We start from the raw sequence: 24,840 nt of genomic DNA, 5'->3' as shown, positions 1-24,840 counted from the left end.
GATAGCAACCAAGGCTGCAAAGAATCAGAAGTGTTATAAAAGAAGAGAGAGAGATGACATGACTAATGCCTTTGAAGTAATAGCTTCAGCTCAGAAGGCAATATCGGCATCATGGTCAAGAATCGCTGCAAAGGCAACTTACCCTAGGACTGTGCATTCATGTCCCATTGCTACTTCTGTTGAGACCTTTTTGCTTCAAGCTCCTGTGTCAGGTGGTGTATGGTCCATGGGGGAGATCTCCCTGCAGACATAAAGAGCTGAGTTCACCTGCAGTTCCCTGCAGGGTAGGCCTGGATACCTAACATTTCCAAGAGGTTGATCTCTCTCTTCCTGTTACCAGCTCTTGCACTTTCCCATCCCCAGCCACAGAAGATAATATGTTTTACCCTGAATGTGTGAAGAGGAATAAGAAGTTAATGAAAAATGGGGAAGAAGTGATCTTCTTTGAACACACCATCTTCACTCTTTTGGAAGTGCAATGTTTTAATAAACAGCAAATGACTGAAAGCCCATGGCTAAATTGACTTGTATCCCAGTGATTGCTGTGCTGTGTCCCAACCATCCTCAATGCTCCCTGTTTTCTTGAGTATAAATGGGAATTTCTGGATTCTGGACTTAGGTTTGCCAAAAAATGATTCCTACTTTTGCTTTTCATGAGTTGGGTTTAAGAAGAGGTGTTCCCATCCACTCCAATTAAAATATTCCTCTATGTGTTTGTTCCATATAAATTGCTGTTAGAGGAGAGTTCAATTACAGAAAATGTATCAGTAAATATTTTAATATTAAGTGTGTAGCTTTTAGAGTGTGTTTTTGCTCCTTTAAAAATTTTTTTCTTTATGTAATATATTCTCAATATTCAAAAGGTACTTAAGGGTATAGAGTGAAATATTTCTCATTGTACTATAGACACAGTTAGCCTTGTTCAGTCATATTGTGTGTATATTTGTACAATGAAATTTCTACAAGTGGATTTGCCATAGAATAAAATTCCTTACAGGTGGAATTGCTGAGTAAAAAAAGTTTCATTTTGGTGTACAAATATTAAAGATAAAACCCCAGTTCTAGGTGATCAGTATCTCTATATTCATGTGCTGATTAAGCAGATATTTAGCATGTCTACTATATGTCATTACCTGTTCCATGTGCTGGAATAAACTAATGACCAAGACAGATAGGGTGTCTGTTCTCACAGAGCTTAAAATTTAGTGGAGAGAGACATAATACGTCTAAGCAAGTAAATTTTAAAAAGAAAGAAAAATATCAGATAGTTATAATGTGAGGCAGAAAATTGAAGAGTGATGTGCCCGAAACTAGGTGGAGGCCACTGGAGAATAGGCTATCAGGGAAGATCAGGAGACATTGAAGCTGAGACTTGAAAGGTTCACAGGTGAAGACCAGGGGAAGAGGCATTCCAGACAGAGGTCCCAGCTGGAGCAAAGACCCTAAGGCAAGATCAGCTTGCAGGGAGCTCAAGGAAGAACCAGGAGAATGGCAGATGTCCGACATGTAGGGCTTTGAAGCAAGAGACAAGAGTTCTTGTTCTATTTTGCGTGGAATGGAAAACAAGATTTTGGAGGTGGGGGATGGGGTGGAAGCAGGGTTTGAGTGGTATAAATCAAAGGTTCTTTTTGGCCACCTTGAGCTGTCTAAATGGAGATGAAGTATCTATATGGAGAGTTCTAGTATGCAGTCAGACAAATGAGAGAGAGATCAGAGGTGAGGGTCATTAGAATAGGGGTAGTATTTAAACCCATGGGACAGAATGAGCCATCCTAGAAACATGTAGAGATGAAGAAGAGTCCTGAGACAGTACACACAACTGAAGATCTAGGACTTAAATGAGATGATCCTAGATGCCATAATCATTTTAAAAGCAAACACTTTATTGCCATTGGTAAGTCAGATATGAAAATAGCAACTTGTATCAATTTGCTATCAAAATAGGGTAATGTACTGGAAGTGATGTTCCAAAAAAGTGATTGGAAAGGGAAAGTGAGAATAATGAAGTGCTTTGATTTATTTAGAAGAATATTCTTATCGCAATGAAGAAGATTAGAATAAAAAGGAAAACTGTTAAATTTGAAAAGAAAGCACTTAAATGTTTTATGACGAGTTTAAATTCTGTGTCAATGCTATGAAATAATCAGGTACTTATTTGTTTCATGTATAGGGTTTATGTTTATGACACACAGCCTAATGTGTAAACTGAATAATAATGATCACTTGTGTATTTTCTCTACCTATGCCAGGCCTCGATTACAGAGGAATAGCTATCACATTTGCAGTACTAAGTGTCTTAGCTCTCATCGCTGGACTGATTTGGTGCCTCTTCCAAAGGAACCGTTTGCACTGGGAAGGCTTCGCTTCAGTTCGGTATGAACAAGGAGTGAATGAAGATGAGATTATGCTTCCTTCTTTCCATGACTAAATTCTTTTAAAAATGTGCTAATTTGCACTAATGTGTTCTGAAAAATGAGCCATTTAAAAATGTCCCAATGTCAGTATTTACTGTGTTCCAAAGTAGAAGTCTTAAGTACTTTTTTCAGTTATTTATGCTAGTATCAACAGTTAAATGCGATGTCTGTAAATCTACTTAATAGAGTGGAGAGAAACTAAAACTGGAATCAAAGGACAAATTGTAGTTCAGTAAGTTTGATGTGCATTTTCTCTGTAAGAATGTGGTTGGTAAATACGAAGTATATATTTTAATGGCATTTTAATATAACTTCTTAGAAAATTAAAATTGACTTATTACTGTGCTAGGTCACAAGTATTTAACTTTTCATTTTTAAGAACATCCTGCCAAATGCAGTTAGTACCTCAAGGTAAAAAAAACAACTATTATCAGCATTGGTTTAAAATATTCATTTTAGCATTTGAGAAAAATTATTTAAACAATAGGACACGCTTTTTGTCTTTTGCATAGCAAAACGATGCCTCTTGGAGAAATGCCACTTATGATATTCAGGAGATATTCCATACCAAGACATTTGAATGCAAATGATTTTTTTGTTCAAAATTATTCATGAAACACTGGTCTTTAAAAAACTGATCTTTTTAAAAATATTTAGTACTTAATGTTTTCAAAATGTGGAAACATTATTTTTAGATTGATTAGGTACTGTTTTTCTGTAACTGTGCTTTTGTCTTTTCCTAAATACTAAATTTGAGTGTATCTTTTTCAAAGGGAATCAACTAGGTTAGCACTTTTTGAAGCTTTTACAAATTGTTTATTTCATGTGTCATGTCAAATTTTGTCAGGGTGTTTTTTTTTAATAAATTTTTTGCCTCTTTAATATGAGCTAAAGTAGAAAGGGGTCAGTGAAGTAAATTGTTTATGTAATTTACATTTGCAAAACTGTAGATTTTACAATGAAACTCTAAACCTTGTTGTAATTACTGCTAAAATGTTTTATATTATGAATGATTAAGGAAACACTATTTTGTGGTTATCCCTTTAAATTTTACCACCTAGAATATATTCTTAATAATAGCATCTGCTGGACATGGTGAATATTTTATTCATTGTTTAATTTATATTTGTACTCTAGAATATTTTTGTATAGAATTCATAGATTTGTTTTAAAGTTTAGAGTGTTTATATAATGACAAAGTTGTAAATTTTCTAAGACAGTTTTAATAAAATTTTCAGTTGTCCTGAAATATTTTTTTAACTTCTCAGATTAGATCTCTTGTCATGTGATCTGTTCAATGTAATAGTTGAGATCCTATTCAAATAACTAAACCAAATTAATGAGAAAAGTAAAGATGTATACAGTATGATGTCATAATTAAGTTGTTTTATTCAAGTAAAAGTGTTGGCATTGATCTTGTTGGAAAAAAAAATCTCTAGATTCAGCCTTATTATGTCATCTGACAAATGTAAACGGAAGTGTCCAAAGAGATTTTATGTGCATTTTTAAAAGAATAACTATAACCACTCCTTCATTCCTGAATACTTGATATAGATACCTCTTGCTTAGGATCAGGAGACATCCTATCCATATTCTACTTATTGCCCCTTCTTTGTGCTCCCCTTAGGAGATGTCCACCCCAAGGCATTCAACAACCATTTTTAAGCTGATAGTTCAAACATATAGTTCTAGGTCCATATTTCTAACTACCCACTGGACAAACTACACCTAAAAGTCATTCTCAACATGTCCAGAACTATCTGTTTTCTCCACTTCCCTATTTCTGCCTGTTCCAGATACCTCAGAAGAATCAAAGGCAACCTGTTCCAGTCCTCCCTAACTCACCATCACCCCCCTATGTGATCTTAACAGAATTGATCTCTCAACAGCAGGCACCTAAAAAGGCTAGTAAACAGACCTAATGATCAGGTACAGGGAACAAATATACAAGTTATACCAATAATCCTCCGGCATGCTCCCATCTCTAGATGGATCCTAGAGCAAGATATTTTCATTATCTAGAACCTCTCCCCTGTAAATAGCTGTTTAGTGTTGATAACCCCCAATTCTCATTCTACTGATGAATTTTTACTAGGAAAGTCAGATGTTTGGGTTTCTTTATCTAAGATTCATTTAATCCTAAAACACCCTTGGGGAAGCAAATACCTAATTGTATTAGTTCAACAATTTTATCTCGCTCAAGAAGACTAATTTTACCAAGTTGTCACAATAAAAACATCTTTTTTAATGAATGGACTCCATGATCTGTACAAAGTTATCTCTAATTCCCCACATTAAATTAAAACATTCTAAATTAATTCTAAATTAAAACATTCTTACTATGTCTGTGCCTTAACTTTAGTATAACATGTATTTCTCTATTTTCCTGAGACTGAGATAATTACAAACAGAACATTAGAAACTTCCTATACGTTCCCAGAACTAGTTCTTGTTATATTCTCTTTCAGTTAGTGTTTTAATTTGTTAATGCTACCAGAAATGCAATATACCAGAAAATGGATTGGCTTTTATAAAGGGAATTTATTAAGTTACAAGTTTACAGTTCTAAGGCCATAAAAAATGTCCAAACTAAGGCATCCAAGAAAAGATACCTTGACTCAAGGAAGACTGATGACATCTGGAACACCTCTGTCAGCTGAGAAGGCATGTGGCTGGCATCTGCTGGTCCTTTGGCTTCTGGTCTCAAAATGCTTCCCTAGAGGTGTAAGTCTCTGACTGTGTCAGGTCCGAAGCTTTTTCCAAAATGATTCCCTCTTAAAGGACTCCAGTAAGTGACCCACCTTGAATGGGTAGAGACACATCTCCATGGAAACCACCTAATCAACAGGTCCCACCCACAACTAGGTGGCTCATATATCCATGGAAATAACGTACTCAAAATTATCCCACCTGACAATATTGAATGAGGATTAAAGAACATGGCTTTTCTGGAGTACACAACAATTTCAAGCTAGCATAGTTAGTATGAAGATACCATATACCTTGCTTCCCAAGCCAGAAACCCAGGATGTCATCCTCAAATCCTTCTCACCTCCCTACTCCAACAATTCAGTCAATATTACCTCAGACTTCTCACAAAATAGACGCTCTCTTTTGCCATTTGTCTTACTTCAGGTTTCTATCCTGTTTTCCTCCCTGGGTTATTTATACCAACTTCTTCCCTAGTCTCCCTCATCAGCCATTTCCCTTCACCCCATTCTCCACATTCCTGAGCTTAGGGAGCTGAAATACACAGAGGAGGATTTATACTCAGTTTGCTCTGAATTCTCTAGGTTTAATTATCTCAGGCCAAAGGGTGTGCAGCAGGGTTGAGCACAGGACCTTAATATAGAGAGATGATCAGTAATGAGAAGTCTTAAGGTCTTGGTTCCTGTATTAATTTCCTGTGGCTGTCATAACATATCACAAACTGGGCAGCTTAAAAAACAAGAGAAACTTATTCTCTCAGAGTTCTGGAGGCCTGAAGTCCAAAATTGAGGTGTTGGCAGTGCTGTGTTCCCTGTGAAGCCTCTAAGGGGGGATCCTTGTTTGCTTTTTCCAGCTTCTGGTTGTCCCAGGTCTTCCTTGGATTGTGGCAACATAACTCCAATCTCTGCCTGATTTTCATATGGCTGTCATCTCTATGTGTCTCTGTCTCTGTATCCAAATTTCCCTCTCCTTCTAAGGAAACCAGTGGATTCAAGGCCCACCTTAATCTAGTATAACCTCATATTGATGTAAACAATTGGATCTGCAAAGACCCTATTTCCATATAAGGTTACATTCTGGTGATCCAGGTGGACATGAATTCTGGGGGTCACTATTCAACCCAATACAGTTCCCTGGCCTAATAACATTTTAATACAATGTAGGATCAACTCAATATCACTCCAACTGCTAAACAACAGAGAGGCAAAGTCAGATAAAAACTTGACTACAGGAATTAAAAAAAAACATTGCTAATCTTAGCCAACAGAAATGCAGCATAGTGATAGAGCCAAAACCTAGATGGGTGTGGGCCAAAGAGCAAAGGAACAATTGGGAAATAAGATTTATGAGATTTTGAGAAGTATGGTGTGGATGGAAAGGAGAGAGATTGGGCCATAGCAAGAGGAGGATGGAGGGTTGAGAAAGAGTATTTTGCAAGGGGAGGGAAAGGAGGTTTACAGATTTGAAAACTGAGAGGGGAAACAAAAATTCCAAAAGCCAATGGTGAAAGAGAATTTGACAATGCAGAGAAGAGAGATATGGAGTGTCTGATGGAAAAGCAGTGGTAACTGGGCTTGGAAAGTTAGACTAGATTTTTTTTTCAAGATTATTACGTTTTATTAGATTGTTCAAGGTGGAAAAGAAAACAATTTTATCATATGATTCTCATTTTCCAATAAGTAATCACCTATTTTCAGACATCAGTATTGCATGAGGGGTAAAGTTGTTCTCTGAGAGTCTGTAACTTACAGGAAATGCTGAAGACCTCATTTATTTTGAGGAACTTGTTAGTTTTTTTTGTTTGTTTGTTTTACTAAAAAAAAAGCACATCTTTAATAAAAGAGTTTTGAGGATCCACGAAGTAAATAATATTTCAGAAATAATTAAAACAAAACTTTTATCATCACAATTGATTTTTTTTTCTTTTTTGTGAAAAATAACATATGCAAAACAACAAATTTCAAAGCTCATTGCAACAATTAGTTGTAGAGCAAATTTCGGAGTTTGGCATTGGTTACAATTCCACAATTTTGGCTTTTACCTCCAACAGCTTGAAGATACTAAAGACTAAAAGAAATATCAATATAATGATTCAAGAGTCATACTTATTTGTTAAATGTGACCTTCTCTTATGACTCCACCAACACCTTTGATCTTTCTCCCACTCTTTAGGGTTATTTGGGCTATGCCCATTCTAACTTTTTCATGTTGGAAGGGGCTGTCGATAATATGGGATTTGGGGGATGGAACTAGTTGATGTTCTGGAGAGGCTGGCCCCTCTGCATTTTAGGACTTATCTCACCCAGGGACTCATCTGGAGGTTGTAGGTTTCTGGAAAGTTACCCTAGTGCATGCAACCTTTGTAGAATCTTATACAATGCCCTAGGAGTTCTTTAGGATTGGCTGGAATGGTTTTGGTTGGGATTTGGCAAGCTATGATAGGTAGCAGTGTCTAACTAAAGTTTGCATAAGAGTGGCCTCCAGAGTAGCCTCTTGACTCTGTCTGAACTCTTTCAGTCACTGATATCTTATTTGTTACACTTCTTTTCCTCCTCTTGGTCAGGATGGCATTGTTGATTGCACAGTTCCGGGCCCAGGCTCATCCCTGAGCATCATCTTCCGCAATGCCAGGGAGACTTTCACCTTTGAATGTTATGTCCCATTAGGAGGGAGGGCACTGATTTCATTCGTAGAATTGGGCTTAGAGAGAGTGAGGCCACATCTGAGTAACAAAAGAGGTCTTCCAGAAGTAACTCTTAGGCATACCTATGGGTAGGCTAAGCTTCTGTGCTACATACATAAGCTTCACAAGAGCAAGCCTCAAGGTCAAGGGCTTGGCCTATTGATATGGGTGTATTCAATGATTGACAGTATCAGGGGTTTCTCCTGTGGTAAAGTTTAATAGTTCCATATTTTTTCTCCTGTCCCTCAAAGGATTTTGCCAATACTTTTTGATTATCTGCTTAATGTACACTGGGATTTACCCAGGCATTGCATTAAGACACAGGATTAAGGGCCCTCATTCTTATTCTGGATTAACTGTGTTTGGATTGTTTAAATGATCTATCCAGACTGGTTGAGTTAGATCTATGTGCCACAGAAAATTTAAGTTCTGGACAAAATAAGCCTTTCTTCTTTTGGTCTCAAAGAGTAGATGAGATTCTAAAATATAGACAATGTCTACCTTACTCCTATATTCTGAATTACCTTAATCCCAACCTTATTGGCCTCATTCTTATCTCGAAATACCAGGTTATTCATATATAAAACAGCCTCTCAAAAACCAGAACTAACATTTACTGCTCCAGACTATATGTGACTGCTATAAGAGCTTACAATCTAGGCCCCTGTTTTCTTAAAAGTATTCTCTAAATGAGATCATACAGTATTTGCTCTTATGTTTCTTGCTTATTTTGCTTCACCACATATTCCCCAGGTTCATTCACAATGTTGTATGCCTCACAACTTCGTTCCTTTTTATAGCAGCACAATATTCGATCAGATGTGTTCTAGTTTGCTAGCTGCCAGAATGCAATATACCAGAAACAGAATGGCTTTTAAAAAGGAGAATTTAATAAATTGCTGGTTTACAATTCTAAGGCTGAGAAAATGTCCCAATTAAAACAAGTCTATAGAAATGTCCAATCAAAGGCATCTATCCAGGGAAAGATACCTTGGTTCAAGAAGGCCGATGAAGTTCAGGGTTTCTCTCTCAAGTGAGAAGGCACATGGTAAACACAGTCACGGTTTCTCTCTTGGCTGGAAGGGCACATGGCGAACATGGCGTCATCTGCTAGATTCTTCTCCTGGCTTCCTGCTTCAAGAAGCTTCCCAGGAGGCGTTGTCCTTCTTCATCTCCAAAGGTTGCTGGCTGGTGGACTCTGCTTCTCGTGGCTATGTCATTCTACACTGCTCTCTCTGAAGCTCTCATTCTCCAAAATGTTTCCTCTTTTATAGGACTCCAGTAAACCAATTAAGACCCACACAAATGGGTGGAGACATGTTATCACCTAATCCAGGGAGATGATCTGATTACAGTTTCAAGCATACAGTGTTGAATAAGGATTAATCTACCTTTATGAAATGGGATTTTGATTAAAACATGGCTTTTCTAGGGGACATACATCCTTTCAAACCAGCACAATATGTATACACCATTGCTCGCCAATGTACTTCTCAGTGCGTCCTCCATTCACTGAGCATCATGAATAACGTCGAAAGTCAACAGTCCATCAACACTCTCAATTTTAGATAATTTCATTGTTCCCAAGAGAAAAATAACCAATAAACACACCATCACCAAATAGAAAATCCCAACCTCCCCTTAACTTTAGTCCCTCCCCCCATTATTTACCCCTGGCGTTGCTGTGGTACTGTTGATATTTTCCTGGTAAACATAGCCCATAGCACACAATAGCAGTTTTCCTCTTATACACCAAACTTATACACTCTTTGTACAAGATTCATACCTTTGCAGTGATAGTTCAAGCAGGAACTTGGTGTTAATCAGTTTCAATTATGTTCAACTTCAATATGGTAATATTACTTATAGACCCACTAGTGAACCACCTTCACTTTTCTCTATTCCTTTAGATTTAAGTTCAACCTCATTAGCTAACCATTCACCCATCTGTAGATTTCTTGTATCACTGAGTCCCCTATATTCTTTATTATAAGCTTCTGACTTTACCTTTACTGAAGTCATAAAAGTGGAGTCATACAGTATCTATCCTTTTGTGTCTGGCTTATTTCACTCAACATTATGTCTTGAAGGCTCATCCATCTTGTCATGTGCTTCAGGATGAGATTTCGTCTTACTGCTGCTTAATATTCCATCAGATGTATATATCACAGTTTGTTAATCCACTCGTCTATTGATGGACACTGGTATTGTTTCCATCTTTTGATGATTGTGAGTGACGCTGCTATGAACATCGGTGTGCAAATGTTTGTGTCACTACTTTCAGCTCTTCTGTGTGTATATACTGAATAGTGGTATTGCCAAGTCATAGGACAACTCAATATTTAGTTTCCTAAGTAATGCCAAAATGTGGATAAGTGTCCCACTTTCTTCACATTCTCTCCAACATTTGTAGTTTCCTGTTTATTTAATAGCAGGAAACTATAAATAGGAGGAATCTAATAGATGTGAGGTGTTATCTCATTGTAGTCTTGATCTGCTTTATAGCTAATGAAAATGTGCATGCCTTCATGTGCTTTTTAGCCATTTATATTTACTCTTCAGAAAAATGGCTCTTCATGTCTTTAGCCCATTTTAAAATTGGATTGTTTGTTCTTTCGTTGTTGAGTTGTATGATTTCTTTATGTATACAGGATATCGAACTTTATATGATGTGTGATTTCCAAATATTTTCTCCCATTGAGTTAGCTACCTCTTCACCTTTTTGACAAAGTCTTTTGAGGTTCGGAAGCATTTGATTTTGAGGAGTTCCAATTTATCTATTTTTTCTTTTTTTTGCTTGTGCTTTGGGTGTAAAGTTTAGGAAGCTTCCTTGAAGACGTTTTCCTACATTTTCTTCTAGGAGCTTTATGGTACTAGTTCTTATATGTAGGTGTTTGATCCACCTTGAGTTAAGTTTTGTATAGGAGTAAGGTAAGGGTCATCTTTCATTCTTCTGGCGATTGATATCCAGTTCTCCCATGCCCATTTATTGAAAAGACTGCTTTGCTCCAGTTCAGTGGATTTGGGGGCCTTGTCATAGATCACTTGACCATAGATTTGGTGGTTTATTTCTGCACTCTCATTTTGATTCCATTAGTCAATACTTCTATCTTTGTGGCAGTACCAAGCTGTTTTGACCACTGTAGCTTTATAAGTTTTAAAATCAGGACGTGTTAATCCTCCCACCTTGTTCTTCTTCTTTTTTTTTTTTAGGATGCTTTTAACTATTAGGTGTCTCTTTCCCTTCCAGATGAATTTGGAACTAGCTTTGGAAAGTTAGACTAGATTTTAAAGGAATCTTTCACCAGTGACATGAAGCTCCATCAGGGCTTAAACAAGCAGCCTTGCTTGGACTTGATTTGTGGACTCACTCCGTCTTCTGGTGCCACATGCCCTCAAGGGTCAAATAACTGGTTGGGAGACAAAGTTTAAAGACTCTTAATTCTGGAGCTGGTGACAGGAAAAAGTTGTCTGAAGGATCTAATTCACTGGGAGGACCCTTTTAAAAGGAAGTTTCCAGCCATTATTACCAAAGGAGAAATCTGGCAGACACCACCATATTATTCAGTGATCAAAATTCACATCACCAGTGATGAGACATATTGACATTGCCCCCCCTCCCCCAGAAGGGCGCATCACTTCTGTGGTACTTATGCCAAAAAGGCATAACTTGAATCCAATCAAGAGGAAACATCAGACAAACACAAACTGAGGGAGGGACATTCTATAAAACAAGTGGCCAGTACTCTTCCAGTACTCTTCCAATGTGTTAAGATTGTGAAAGACAAAGAATTCCAGGGGAAATGCTTTCGCAATGAAATGTCTGATTCTGGCTCGGAACAGAAAAAAGGTCATTAGAGCGACACTTGATAAAATATGATAAATGCTGTAGATTAGTTAATAGTATTAGATCGTTGTTAATTTCCTGGTTTTGACCATCGTACGCGGGTTATATAAGATGTTAATATTTAAGGAAGCTGGCTCAAGAATTGCGGAAATTTTTTGTGCTATTTGTGCAACATTTTTGGAAATCTAAGATTACTTCCATGCAAATGCAAAGTTTAAAAAGAGAGACGTTCCGGAAGGCAACGAGCCGAGCCCTTCTACGGAAGGAACCTCGGAAGACCGGATCTTGGCAATGTTTGGGAACCAGAGGTTCCGCACTCCTCCCCGCCGGTCTCCGCCGTGGGAGGGCTCGGGACCCGAGCTCCGCACTTCCGAGAAGCACCGCCCCCCACCCCCGTCTCCTTCCTGCCGTCTGACAGGCTGGGCGCTTGCACTCGCAGTCATGTCCGAGTCCGCGCTGCTCACCCTCTTGCTATCGCTGCTGGATCTCGCCGTCGTGACCGCCGCGGGTAAGATGCTCCCCTGCGTCGTCCCCAACTTGACCTGGGACCCGGGACTCCTGCGGAGATTCTTGGCCCCCTCTCCTGCCCGATGGGGTCCCGGGAGTGAAGGGATCCTCGGCCTGGCGTCTCACCCTCACCTGCACGCTCACCCCTCGCACCACTTGGGCCGTGGCGTCTGGTCAGCCCTCATCCAAGCCAACTCCGCGCATCTAGTGCGTTCCAAGGGAGCGCCCCCGGGGAGGGGAGGGCCCTAGGTTAACCGGGCTCGCATTCCCTTCTGTGCTGTCTCAGTCTCAGCCCAGACCCACTCAGCCGGGAGGGACCCCCAAACGGGAGCAATTGACAGAACACCAGAGACACTTAAAGAGCCCCAAGGCGGGCACAGTTTCGGGCCATCATGCGGAGTTAAAATGAGAAGCCGGCAGTAGGCTGCCGAGATTTCCCCAGCCCTTGCGCAGCGGGGGTAGGGAGTGGTGGGGAGGGAAGTAGGCCCTCGCTTGCCCCTAGCGTTGTTTGTCCATTTGGATGGCGTTCAAGCTGTTAAAACAGGAAAACAGGCTAGCCAAACAAACCCTGGATCGAAGAGGGAGGTGAACAGGGGAACTTTGGATGCCAGGAACTGTGTGATTTTCAGCTTTGAAAGGGACATCTGATAAATTGCATGTGATTAGAGATTTCCAAATGACTCGAGGAAAACACAGTTATATTGGATATATGGTTTATTTAAATTTTTTAAAAAGTCTTCCATACAAGCATGTCAAAAATGTATTGATGTGAAAACTCTGGGTTAACCTTCCATCCAAAAATATTATTGATTCAACTGTTCCAAGAATTAAAGGACAAAATACACAAGAACTAAGTGAACACTTGTGTGGATCTGAATAAGATGACTATGCAAGAGATTTTCTTTTTCTGAATTTCACTGCCATTTTGTAATGTTTTTGCTTGAAGCTCGCTAACAGGCAGAGATAGCTTAAAGGATCTTAGTGTTGGAAGCAGCAGCAGAGTACAGAGCTCAAAACTTGCAGACAAATTCAAAGCTCCTGTCCAGAAAGATTTTTTGTGGACTAGCATTTGTTACCAGTTGTGTCTTTTGGTGTCTCCTGGAGGAGCAAAGACAAGGTGTGTGGGTTTTCACACCTGTTCAGATTGAGCACATTAATTTTGTCTAAGACAAGCCAGGATTAAATATTCTAAAGTGAAGGCTTGTGATACTGATAGAATTGTGTCTCCTGAAAAGATACATTGAAGTCCTAATTCTTAGAACCCCAAAATATGACAGATGGAATTAGGAGAGTTAAAATGAGGCCATACTGGAGTAAGATGGGCCAGTATAACTGGGGTCCTTATAAGAACAGAAGATTTTGGACAGAGAGACAGATAAAAAGAGGGGAGAATGCCATGGATGGCTGGCAAGCCACGACCAGAAGCCAGGATAGAGGCATGGAAGAAATTCTTCATTGTAGAACTCATAGGAAGCATACTGCCAGCACCTCGATTTCGGACTTCTTGTCTTGAGAACCATAAACCAATAAATTTCTGTTGTTTTCAGCCATCTGTTTGTGGGACTTTATTATGGCAGCCTTAGGACGCTAAGAGTGGTGGACTGTGTGAGCCCTTTGTTGCACAAGACATGAACATCTAAACTCCTCTAAAGCCACCTTTCACCTTGAAATATCTTTATACTTTAGGCTGGGGAAAAAATATTTGTCAAAGTTTTAACAAAAAACTCAGTTTTTAGGGTTTGTTTTCTTTTTTTTTATTAATTAAAAAATTTTTTTAAATACCAAAAAACACCAAACAAATGCAAACATTCTTAACTTTTGATCATTCTGTTCTAACTATATAATCAGTAATTCACAGTGTCATTACAGAGTTGCATATTCATCATCATGATCATTTCTTGGAACATTTGCATCTATTCAGAAAAAGAAATAAAAAGAAGACAGAAAAAAATTCATACATACCATACCCCATACTCCTCCCTTTCATTGATCACTAGCATTTCAATCTAAATTTATTTTAACATTTGTTCCCCCTATTATTTATTTTTATTCCATATATTTTACTCATCTGTGGATAAGGTAGATAAAAGGAGCATCAGACAAAAGGTTTTCACAATCACACAGTCAGATTGTGAAAGCTATGTCATTATACAATCATCTTCAAGAAACATGGCTGCTGGAACACAGCTCTACATTTTCATGCAGTTCCCTCCAGCCTCTCGGTTACATCTTGACTAACAAGGTGATATCTATTTAATGTGTAAGAATAACCTCCAGGATAACCTCTCGACTCTGTTTAGAATCTCTCAGCCATTGACACTTTATTTCGTCTCATTTCACTCTTCCCCCTTTTGGTCGAGTAGGTTTTCTCAATCCCTTGATGCTGACTCTCAGCTCATTGTAGGATTTCTGTCCCATGTTGCCAGGAAGGTCCACACCCCTGGGAGTCATGTCCCATGTAGACAGGGGGAGGGTGGTGAGTTTGCTTGCTGTGTTGGCTGGAGAGAGAGAGGCCACATCAGAGCCACAGAAGAGGTTCTCTTGGGGGTGATTCTTAGGCCTAATTTTCAGTAGGCTTGACCTATCCTTTGTGGGGTTAAGTTTCATATGAACAAACCCAGAGATTGGGGGCTCAGCCTATCGCTTTGGTTGTCCGTACTATTGTGAGAATATGAAGAATTCAACTTGGGGAAGTTGAATTTCTCCTAGTTCTCACCATTCCCCAAAGGGGACTCTGCAAATACTTTTTTATTCATGTTCAAATCACTCTGGAATTTATCAGGGCATCACTCTGGACAAACCAATAAAATCTCATGTCCTACTCAAGGTTCTGTGTACTTACGGTGTTCACTTAAGCTGTTACATAAGTTATATTAGGAAATGCACTAGTCAAAATATAAATTTTGGACCAAATAAACATTTTTTTGCTTTAGTCTCACACATAAGTTAAAATTTTAAAATATTAATTACCATCTATTTTCAGCACCTTGCAGTAATGACATTCCTTTGTTCTTCATCATGCAAAAACATTTTTTAAATTTGTACATTTAGTCACTATCATTATACACTCTAGGCATTCCTAGATTATACCATCTCAGTCTTTATCATCTATCTTTCTTTCTGATTTCATTTGTGCCTCCAGCCCTCCTCCCTCTATCATTCTCACATTCAACTTCATTCAGTGTTTTAACATAATTACATTACAGTTAGGTAATATTGTGCTGTCCATTTCTGAGTTTTTATGTTCAGTCCTGTTGCACAGTCTATATCCCTTCAGCTCCAATTACCCAATATCTTACTCAATTTCTATCTCCTGATGGTCTCTGTTACCATTGAAATTCTCCAAGTTTATTCACTAATGTCAGTTCATATCAGTAAGACCATACAGTATTTGTCCTTTTATTTCTGGCTAATCTCACTCAGCATAATGTCCTTCAGGTCCATCCATGTTGTTACATACTTCATAACTTTATTCTGTCTTACAGCTGCATAATATTCCATTGTATGTATATACCACAGTTTGTTTAGCCACTTGTCTGTTGATGGACATTTTGGCTGTTTCCATCTCTTGGCAATTGTAAATAATGCTGCTATAAACATTGGTGTGCAAATGTCCATTGTGTCCTTGCCCTCGTGTCCTCTGAGTAGATATCTAGCAATGGTATTGCCAGGTCATATGGCAGTTCTTTATTTAGCTTTTTGAGGACCCGCCAAACTGCCTTCCACAGCGGTTGTACCATTTGACATTCCCACCAACAGTGGATAAGTGTGCCTCTTTCTCCACATCCTCTCCAGCACTTGTCCTTTTCTGTTTTATTGATAATGGCCATTCTGATGGGTGTGAGATGATATCTCATTTGTGGTTTTGATTTGCATTTCTCTAATAGCCAGGGAAGCTGAGCATCCCTTTGTGTGCCTTTTGGCCATGTGTATTTCCTCTTCTGAGACATGTCTGTTCAAGTCTTTTGCCCATTTTGTAATTGGGTTGGCTGTCGTTTTGTTATTGAGTTGAACAATCTCTTTATAAATTCTGGATACTAGACCTTTATCTGATATATCATTTCCAAATGTTGTTTCCCATTGTGTAGGCTGTCTTTTTACTTTCTTGACAAAGTTCATTGATGCACAAAAGTGTTTAATTTTGAAAAGTTCCCATTTATTTATTTCTTTCTTCAATGCTCTTGCTTTGAATGTAAGGTTTAGAAAACCACCTCCTGTTATAAGATTTATAAGATATTTTCCTACATTTTCTTCTAACAGTTTTATGGTCTTAGATCTAATGTTTAGGTCTTTGATCCATTTTGAGTTAATTTTTGTATAGGGTGTGAGATATGGGTCCTCTTTCATTCTTTGGCATATGGATATCCAGTTCTCTAGGCACCATTTATTGAAGAGACTGTTCTGTCCCAGGTGAGTTGGCTTGACTGCCTTATCAAAGATCAATTGTCCATAGATGAGAGGGTGTATATCTGAACACTCTGTTTGATGCTGTTGGTCAGTATATCTATCTTTATGCCAGTACCATGCTGTTTTGACCACTGTAGCTTCATAATACGCCTTAAACTCAGGTAGCGTGAGACCTCTGACTTCATTTTTTTTTCCTCAGATACTTTTAGCTATTCAGGGCACCCTGCCCTTCCAGATAAATTTGGTTATTGGTTTTTCTATTTCTGAAAAGTAAGGTTTGGGATTTTAAGTGGTATTGCATTGAATCTGTAAATCAATTTAGGTAGAATTGATATCTTAACTCCAATCCATGAACATGGTATGCCCTTCCATCTATTTAGCTCTTCTGTGATTTCTTTTAACAATTTCTTGTAGTTTTCTTTGTATAGGTTTTTTATCTCTTTAGTCAAATTTATTCCTAAATATTTTATTCTTTTGGTTGCAATTGTAAATGGAATTATTTTCTTGATTTCCCACTCAGATTGTTCATTACTAGTGTATAGAAACACTACAGATTTTTTAGTGTTGGTCTTGTAACCCGCCACTTTGCTGTACTCATTTATTAGCTCTAGTAGTTTTGCTGTGGATTTTTCAGGGTTTCAACATACAGTATCATATCATCTGCAAACAGTAAGAGTTTTACTTCTTCCTTTCCAATTTTGATGCCTTGTTTTTCTTTTTCTTGTCTAATTGCTCTGGCTAGGACTTCCAACATAATGTTGAATAACAGTGGTGATAATGGACATCCTTGTCTTGTTCCTGATCTAAGGGCGAAAGTTTTCAGTTTTTCCCCATTGAGGATAGTATTAGCTGTGTTTTTTCCATATATTCCCTTTATCATTTTGAGGAAGTTTCCTTCTATTCCTATCCTTTGAAGTGTTTTCAACAGGAAAGGATGTTGAATTTTGTTAGATGCCTTTTCTGCATCAATCGTGATGATCATGTGGTTTTTCTGGTTTGATTTGTTGATATGGTGTATTACTTTAATTGATTTTCTTATGTTGAACCATCCTTGCATACCTGGGGTGAATCTTAATTGGTCATGATGTATAATTCTTTTAATGTGTTGCTGGATTCGATTTGCTAGAATTTGGTTGAGAATCTTTGCATCTGTATTCATTAGAGAGATTGGTCTGTAGTTTCCTTTTTTTGTAATATCTTTGTCTGGCTTTGGTATGAGGGTGATGCTAGCTTTGTAGAATGAGTTAGGTAACTTTCCCTCCTCTTCAATTTTTTTGAAGAGTTTGAGTAGGATTGGTACTAATTCTTTCTGGAATATTTGGTAGAATTCACATGTGAAGCCATCTGGTCCTGGACTTTAATTTTTGGGGGGCTTCTTAATGGCTGATTCAATTTCTGTACTTGTGATTTTTTTGTTGAGGTCATCTATTTCTTCTCACATCAAAGTTGGTTGTTCATGCCTTTCTAGAAAGTTGTCCATCTCATCTACATTGTCATATTTATTAGCACAAAGTTGTTCATAGTATCCTGTCATTACTTCCTTTATTTCTGTGGGGTCAGTGGTTATGTCTCCTCTTCCATTTCTGATCTTATTTATTTGCATCCTCTCTCTTCTTCTTTTTATCAGTCTTGCTAAGGGTCCATCAGTCTTACTGATTTTCTCATAGAACCAGCTTCTAGTTTTGTTGATTTTCCCAATTGTTTTAATGTTCTCAATTTCATTTATTTATGCTCTAATCTTCATTATTTCATTCCTTTTGCTTGCTTTGGGGTTAGTTTGCTGTTCTTTCTTTCAAGTGGACAGTTAATTCCTCGATTTTTGCCCTTACTTCTTTTTTAATATAGGCATTTAAGGCAATAAATTTCCCTCTTAGCACTGCCTTTGCTGCATCCCATAAGTTTGGATATGTTGTCTTTTCATTTTCATTTGCCTCAAGATATTTACTGATTTCTCTTGTAATTTCTTCCTTGACCCACTGGTTGTTTAAGAGTGTGTTGTTGAGCCTCCATATATTTGTGAATTTTCTGGCACTCTGCCTAGTATTGATTTCCAACTTCATTCCTTTATGATCTGACAAAGTGTTTTGTATGATTTCAGTCTTTTTAAATTTATTGAGACTTGCTTTGTGACCCAGCATATGGTCTATCCTTAAGAATGATCCATGTGCACTTGAGAAAAAGATGTATCCTGGTGTTGTAGGGTGTAATGTTCTATAAATGTCTGTGAAGTCTAGCTCATTTATTGTATTATTCAAATTCTCTGTTTCTTTATTGATCCTCTGTTGTGTCTGTTGATGAGAGTGTGGAATTGAAGTCTCCAACTATTATGGTAGATGTGTCTATTTCTCTTTTCAGTGTTTGCCTCATGTATTTTGGAGCATTCTGGCTTGGTGCATAAATATTTATGATTGTTATGTCTTCTTTTTGAATTGTTCCTTTTATTAATACCTAGTGTCCTTCTTTGTCTCTTTTAATTGTTTTACATTTGGAGTCTAATTTGTTTGATATTAGTATTGCTACTCCTGCTCTTTTCTGATTGTTATTTGCATGAAATATCTTTTCCCTACCTTTCACTTTCATCCTATGTTTATCTTTAGGTCTAAGATGTGTTTCCTGTAGACAGCATATAGATGGGTCCTGTTTTTTAATCCATTCTGCCAGTCTCTGTCTTTTGATAGGAGAGTTTAATCCATTAACATTTAGTATTATTACTGTACAGGTAGTACTTTCTTCTACCATTTTGTCTTTTGGATTTTATATGTCACCTAATTTTTCTTCTTTTTACCTTTACTGATAGTCTTCCTTTCTACACTGTTCTCCACACTTCTTTCTCCTGTCTTTTTGTATCTGCCTCTAGTGCTCCCTTTAGTATTTCTTGTTGAGCCCGTCTCTTGGTCACAAATTCTCTGGGTGATTTTTTGTCTAAAGTTGTTGTAATTTCTCCCTCATTTTCAAAGGACAATTTTGCTGGATATATAATTCTTGGCTGGCAGTTTTTCTCTTTTATTAATTTTAATATATCATCTCACTGTCTTCTTGCCTCCATGGCTTCTGCTGAGAAATCTACAATAGTCTTATTGGGCTTCCGTTGTCTGTGATGAATTGCTTTTCTCTTGCTGCTTTCAAGATTCTCTCTTTCTCTTTCACCTCTGACATTCTGATTAGTGTCTTGGAGTACGTCTATTTGGATCTATTATCTTTGGGGTACGCTTCACTTCTTGGATCTGTAATTTTAAGTCTTTCATAAGAGTTGGGAAATTTTCAGTGGTAATTTCCTCCATTAATTTTTCTCCTCCTCTTCCCTTCTCTTGTCCTTCTGGGATACCCACAACAAGGATATTCGTGTGCTTCATATTGTCATTCAATTCCCTGAGTCCCTGCTCATATTTTTCCATTTTTTCCCTATATTTTCTTTTGCTTGTCAGATTTCATATGTTCTGTCCTCTGGTGCACTAATCCTATTTCTGCCTTCGAAATCTACCATTGTAGATTTCCATTGTTTTTTTCGTCTCTTTTACTGTGCCTTTCATTCCCATAAGTTCTGTGATTTGTTTTCTCAGACTTTTGATATCTTCTTTTTGTTCATTCCTTGCCTTCTTTATATCCTCCTTCAATTCATTGATTTGATTTTTGATAAGGTTTTCCATGTCTGTTCATACATTCTGAATTAATTATTTCAACTTCCATATCTCATTTAAATTGTTGGTTTGCTCCTTTGACTGGGCCATATCTTCAATTTTCATAGTGTGATTTGTTATTTTTTGCTGGTGTCTAGGCATTTAATTACCTTAATTAGTTTATTCTAGAGATTGTTTTCACTTCTTTTACCTAGGGTTTTCTTGCTGGATGAATTTGTTGTCTGTCTGTTCTTTGACATTCAGTTCACCTTTTTCTGGACCACTAGCTTAGGTTTTGTTTAATAGAGGAGAATTTTTCAGTTCTTGTTTTCTTGTTTCCTGTCCTGCCTGTATAGTGCTTTTTTCCCTCCACCCATAGGAGGGTCTGCTTAGGTATTATAGACCCCATCCAGATTTTCCCAGACCAAATTGGCCTCCTGTCAGGAGGAAAGAGTCACCAGCATCAGTTTTCCCTGAGGGTGACACCTAGCAGGTTGAAAGACTTTCCTGTGAAGTTTCTGGACTTTGTTTTTCTTATCCTGCCCAGTATGTGATACTTCTCTGCCTTCAGGTCCCACCAGCATAAGATAATGCGGTACCTTTAACTTTGGCAGACTCTCCCTGCTGCTGGCATGGTGGAGACAGAGGAGAGGTTGTAGGCTGGTTTTAATGGCTTCCAATTACCAAGGCCTGGGGTCTGAATTCCTTGAGGGAGGGATTCCACCTGAGTTGGGCCTCACCCCTCCCCTGGGGAAGGCACAGGCTCCAGACAAGCTCTCAAACAAGCTTGTTTCTGCCTATGCCTGGGGCAATTGCAGCCTGAGAAGCCCTGCTGCTGTATGTAAAGGCAGTCAATCCTTTGTAGAAACACAGCCACAAAAACCACTGTTACTTTTTTTTTCCTTTTCCGTCAGCCCTGCCCCCTTGGCACCAGGGTAAAAATCAGCTCAGGGACCTATGCCTTTGAGCTGGGGGCCTATTTTTAGTAGTCAGAATTTGTGAATTAATCCCACACTTGAAGATTAGTTGCGCTCAGCCCCTGCTGCTGTTAAACTCCCTTTCCTTTCTCCTCTTGCAAACAGCCTTTGGTGGAGGGGCACCAATCACCACACCTTGGGGAACTCACGGTTCTGGTGTGGCTCACATCTGGTCCAGCTGGTCCAGACTGGGTATGCTGTGTGTCTGGTCACTGACATGGCCCCAGGAGCTGTTCTGTACTGTTCCTGGTTAGTTAGTAGCTGTTCTGGAGGAGGAACTAAATCCCACACCTTGCTAAGACTCCATCTTGGCACAGTTCTCAGTTTTTAGGTTTTGAAAAACCTAGAAGCTGTTTTGACTAGCAACAGGGGTCAAGCTGTTTTTTGAAATCTTTCTTGTTTTTCCTTTAATAAGTCCAGAATGGACAGATGGGTTTTTCAAGAGCTTTAGAAGTGCTTGTTGAATAAAGTAATTTATTAATTAAATAGCTTCTCCCAGGAGGTTTTAAGGATTAATTTGGAAGGAGCATGAACTTTGTAGTAATGTAGAAACTGTGTGACCTTTTGCTCAAGTTAACCAACTTATCTGCACCTCAGTAAATTGGAGATTAACTTAAATGAAAGAAACATGTTTATAGACTATTTTGGGCATGATAAATCTTTGTTTCCTTCCCTTTGTTCTCTTCATACAAAATAAACTAGAAAACATAAGGGCTGTTTTATGTGTTTGGAATGTGCTGAGCACATTCACATTACAGGCTAAAAAACTGTTGTGTATATTTTTCATCTTAATACTTCATAATACTTAACAGATAGGGAGTCGAATTTGGCTTAGAATTTGAATTTCAAGGTTATCACTGAATTAGCTGAATGACAAGATCAGAATATAAAAATTCCTATGATATTGCATAAAGAAAGTATAAATTTAACGTTGAAACTGAAGTCATTGTTACTGTTCTCCGTTATTTTGGAGTTTATTAGTGAAAGTGATTGTAATAGTTAAGTTCCTGTGTCAGCTTGGCTACGTTATGGTTTGCAGTGTTTGTATCTGGCAAGCACTGGCCTGATTGTTACTGTGAGGGTATTTCTAGACTTAAATCACTAGTCTTTTTTTTTTTTTTGGGATCTATGTTTGATTACATTTAAAATCAACAAAGTTAATTTTGCCTTTGGCAATGAAAGAAGTCTCACCCAATCACTTGAAGGCCTTAAAGGGAAAACTCATGATTTCAACAATGAGAAAGAAGAATTTTGACCTACTTTAGACAGCCAGCTTTTCCTGGGGAATTCATCAAAACCTTCAAAACCTATCCTGTGAGTTCTGTTTCCCTGAGGAACCCTGACTAATACAGATTTTGGTACTGAGAGTTCTTGAGAAACAGAATCTTAAAGATGAAATTTCTGAGTTGGTTCTGGGGTTTTGGAACTGACTTTCTAATCTGATTAGATTAAAAGCCACTAACGACTCTATTTCCAATGATCAAGATGGCACTTATAGTCCATGGAATAAATAAGCAATAGAAATATGCAAAATATCACCATTGGAGACTGCTACTTAAATGCTTATAGGAGGCAAGGCTCTGAGTGACAGTGTATTTGACACCTCAACAGAGTTTTGTAGAGGTAAAAAGTATACTGATGTTGACTAGTTGTGCCTAAATACAGTGGATACAGTTGTTAAAGAAAAGGATGAGCTCAAGTCTTCAAATTCCCAGCTCAAGTACCATATGAAAGTTTCTATGCATGCTCTGAAAAAAAAACACATTTATTTCTTATGGCTACATACTTGAGAGTTCTGAAAATCAGACCCAGACTCTCATTGTGTGAGTGGTTGAATTACACCATAAATCGAATTCCCAACTGTGCAGAATGTCTGCTATTAGACTGAGGATATTGATGGAGGAAAAATGGAATCATGAAAATTGGAATGGGTACTTAGTAGGCTGGTAATGAAGAAAGTAGGGCTTTTGAAACCCTAGATTCTGCTGAGTCTTTTTGCCAGATAAACCTGTAATGCCCTGAGAAATCAGCCATTCCACCTCCAGCTAAAGAAATTAAACCCATTTGTGCCTGGTAAACCTGTAACTGCTCCCGCTGAGGAAAATACCCTCACACCTCCACCTGGAGAGATTAACCCTATTTCACCAGATGAAACTAATGGAATGCCCTGAGGCGTTAGCTTGCAAAAAACGCTGAAAAGACCCACCCCCACCAGCCTTCTTTTCATCCAGATCTACGATTGTACTGAGGTACACACTGTGTCTATAAGGAAGTGTGTTACATTCCAAAAGACTTACATGATTTTTACAATTTATATAGACGGAATTCTGAGAAATATGTGTGGAAATAGATATTAAGGGTGTGGGATAGCATGGAAGGAACATAAAGTTGACTCAGGCTGAATTTATTGGTATGGGCCCACTTAGCAGAAATTCTGGATTCAGTGTTGTAGCTTAAGGGGGGGTGGTTAGAATGAGCATTAACAGTTTGTTCAGGTGCTTGGCTGAAGCATGGACCAAAAGATGGCCTGTATTACCTGACGTTTAAATGCCAGAACTGCCCTGGTATAATGTAGATGAAGGGATCCAAAAGCTTAGAGAGATCGGAATATTAGAGTGAATTTTTCATGTAAGATGTGCTCCCCCAACCCAGGAATGTCCAGAGATCACACCATTTACTAAGATTATGAGGAATAAATTTGTAAGAGAAGTTTCATCATCCCCTGAAGAGCTCTTTGGTTGTTCTTCTCTTTAGGTCAGATATTAATATGGAAACTGCTGCTACTAAATTGGATTATTAAACACAGTAGGGATGATTAGATCCTATGTTGGTAGGAGGCAACTGGCAGTACTTAATCACCAAAGACAAAGTGGGTGTGGCTACCAAATGGACAGCAGAGTCAAAGCAGTAGTCAGAATAATGTGACTCAGAGACCTGTGGCATTGGATAGTTGATCATGAAGTATCTAAAGTGAAACAGTTGGGAGTCTACTAAATTCTTACTTCAGCTCTATAACCAGATGATTTCTGGTCAAGTGAGTAAAAGTCTTTATTGAATCACAAAAACAGAGAGTCATGGCCCCTCAATCCAGTCCCAATCTGAGACAGTTTACAAACCTTCCTTGAATGAAGGGAAGGCTGGGTCCCGTTGAGAAAGGACCCTGCCACATGCCCAATATTTATGTTGTTAATCTTCCCAGCTGTCCACAAAGGGACATAATGGCCTTTTATCAGGGTGATTGTGCATTGGGAAAATGCTACTGTGGTCTACCAATCAGAGTATGGGTTTATGGAGGACAGCTGATGGTGGAATTTTTGTTTAGGTCTGTCCTACAGTAGATCCAGTAAGTTCCCAAAACCCTTTATGGGGTTATTTCCCTAGTTCCAGGATGCAAAATTAGAATAAACATACACAGCAACTTGCAGAAACCCTACACTGGAGTCCTCACTTATGGAGTATAGACTATTATACTAGGAAAGGCCAAGTGAAAGCCACTAGAAACGCCTCTAACTAGCAGAATAGTAAATCAAAAGCAATACTGCATTCCTGGATTGCAGGAATCCTGTACTGCAGGGATTACTGCCACTGTCACTGGCTTGAAGGATGCAAAGGTGGTGATTCCCACTACATCCCCATTCAGCTGTCCTATTTGGACTGTGCAGAAAAGAGTTGCAGGATT

The 24,840-nt window shown here is 38.3% G+C and overlaps 1 protein-coding gene across 3 annotated transcripts in view; it reads left to right on the top strand.

Moving 5' to 3' along the window:
* Positions 1-24,840, top strand: part of LY75 (lymphocyte antigen 75) — a 212,563-nt gene that overhangs the window by 138,547 nt on the left and 49,176 nt on the right. The window contains exon 34 of one of the 3 annotated variants that reach the window (XM_077153967.1): positions 2,250-4,668. The exons of 1 other annotated variant lie outside the window; for it this stretch is intronic. In XM_077153967.1, the coding sequence (XP_077010082.1) occupies positions 2,250-2,428 (179 nt within the window). In that variant the 3' untranslated portion in view covers positions 2,429-4,668. Of the gene's footprint in view, positions 1-2,249; positions 4,669-24,840 lie in introns of those variants that run through there. One more of the 3 variants, XM_077153966.1, reaches the window with a different exon arrangement.

This window comes from Tamandua tetradactyla, chromosome 3, assembly GCF_023851605.1.
Source record: "Tamandua tetradactyla isolate mTamTet1 chromosome 3, mTamTet1.pri, whole genome shotgun sequence".
In the NCBI taxonomy this organism is placed as follows: Eukaryota; Metazoa; Chordata; class Mammalia; order Pilosa; family Myrmecophagidae; genus Tamandua; species Tamandua tetradactyla.
The sequence above is the reverse complement of the archived record's forward strand: the minus strand, read 5'-3'. Positions and strand labels throughout refer to the sequence as shown.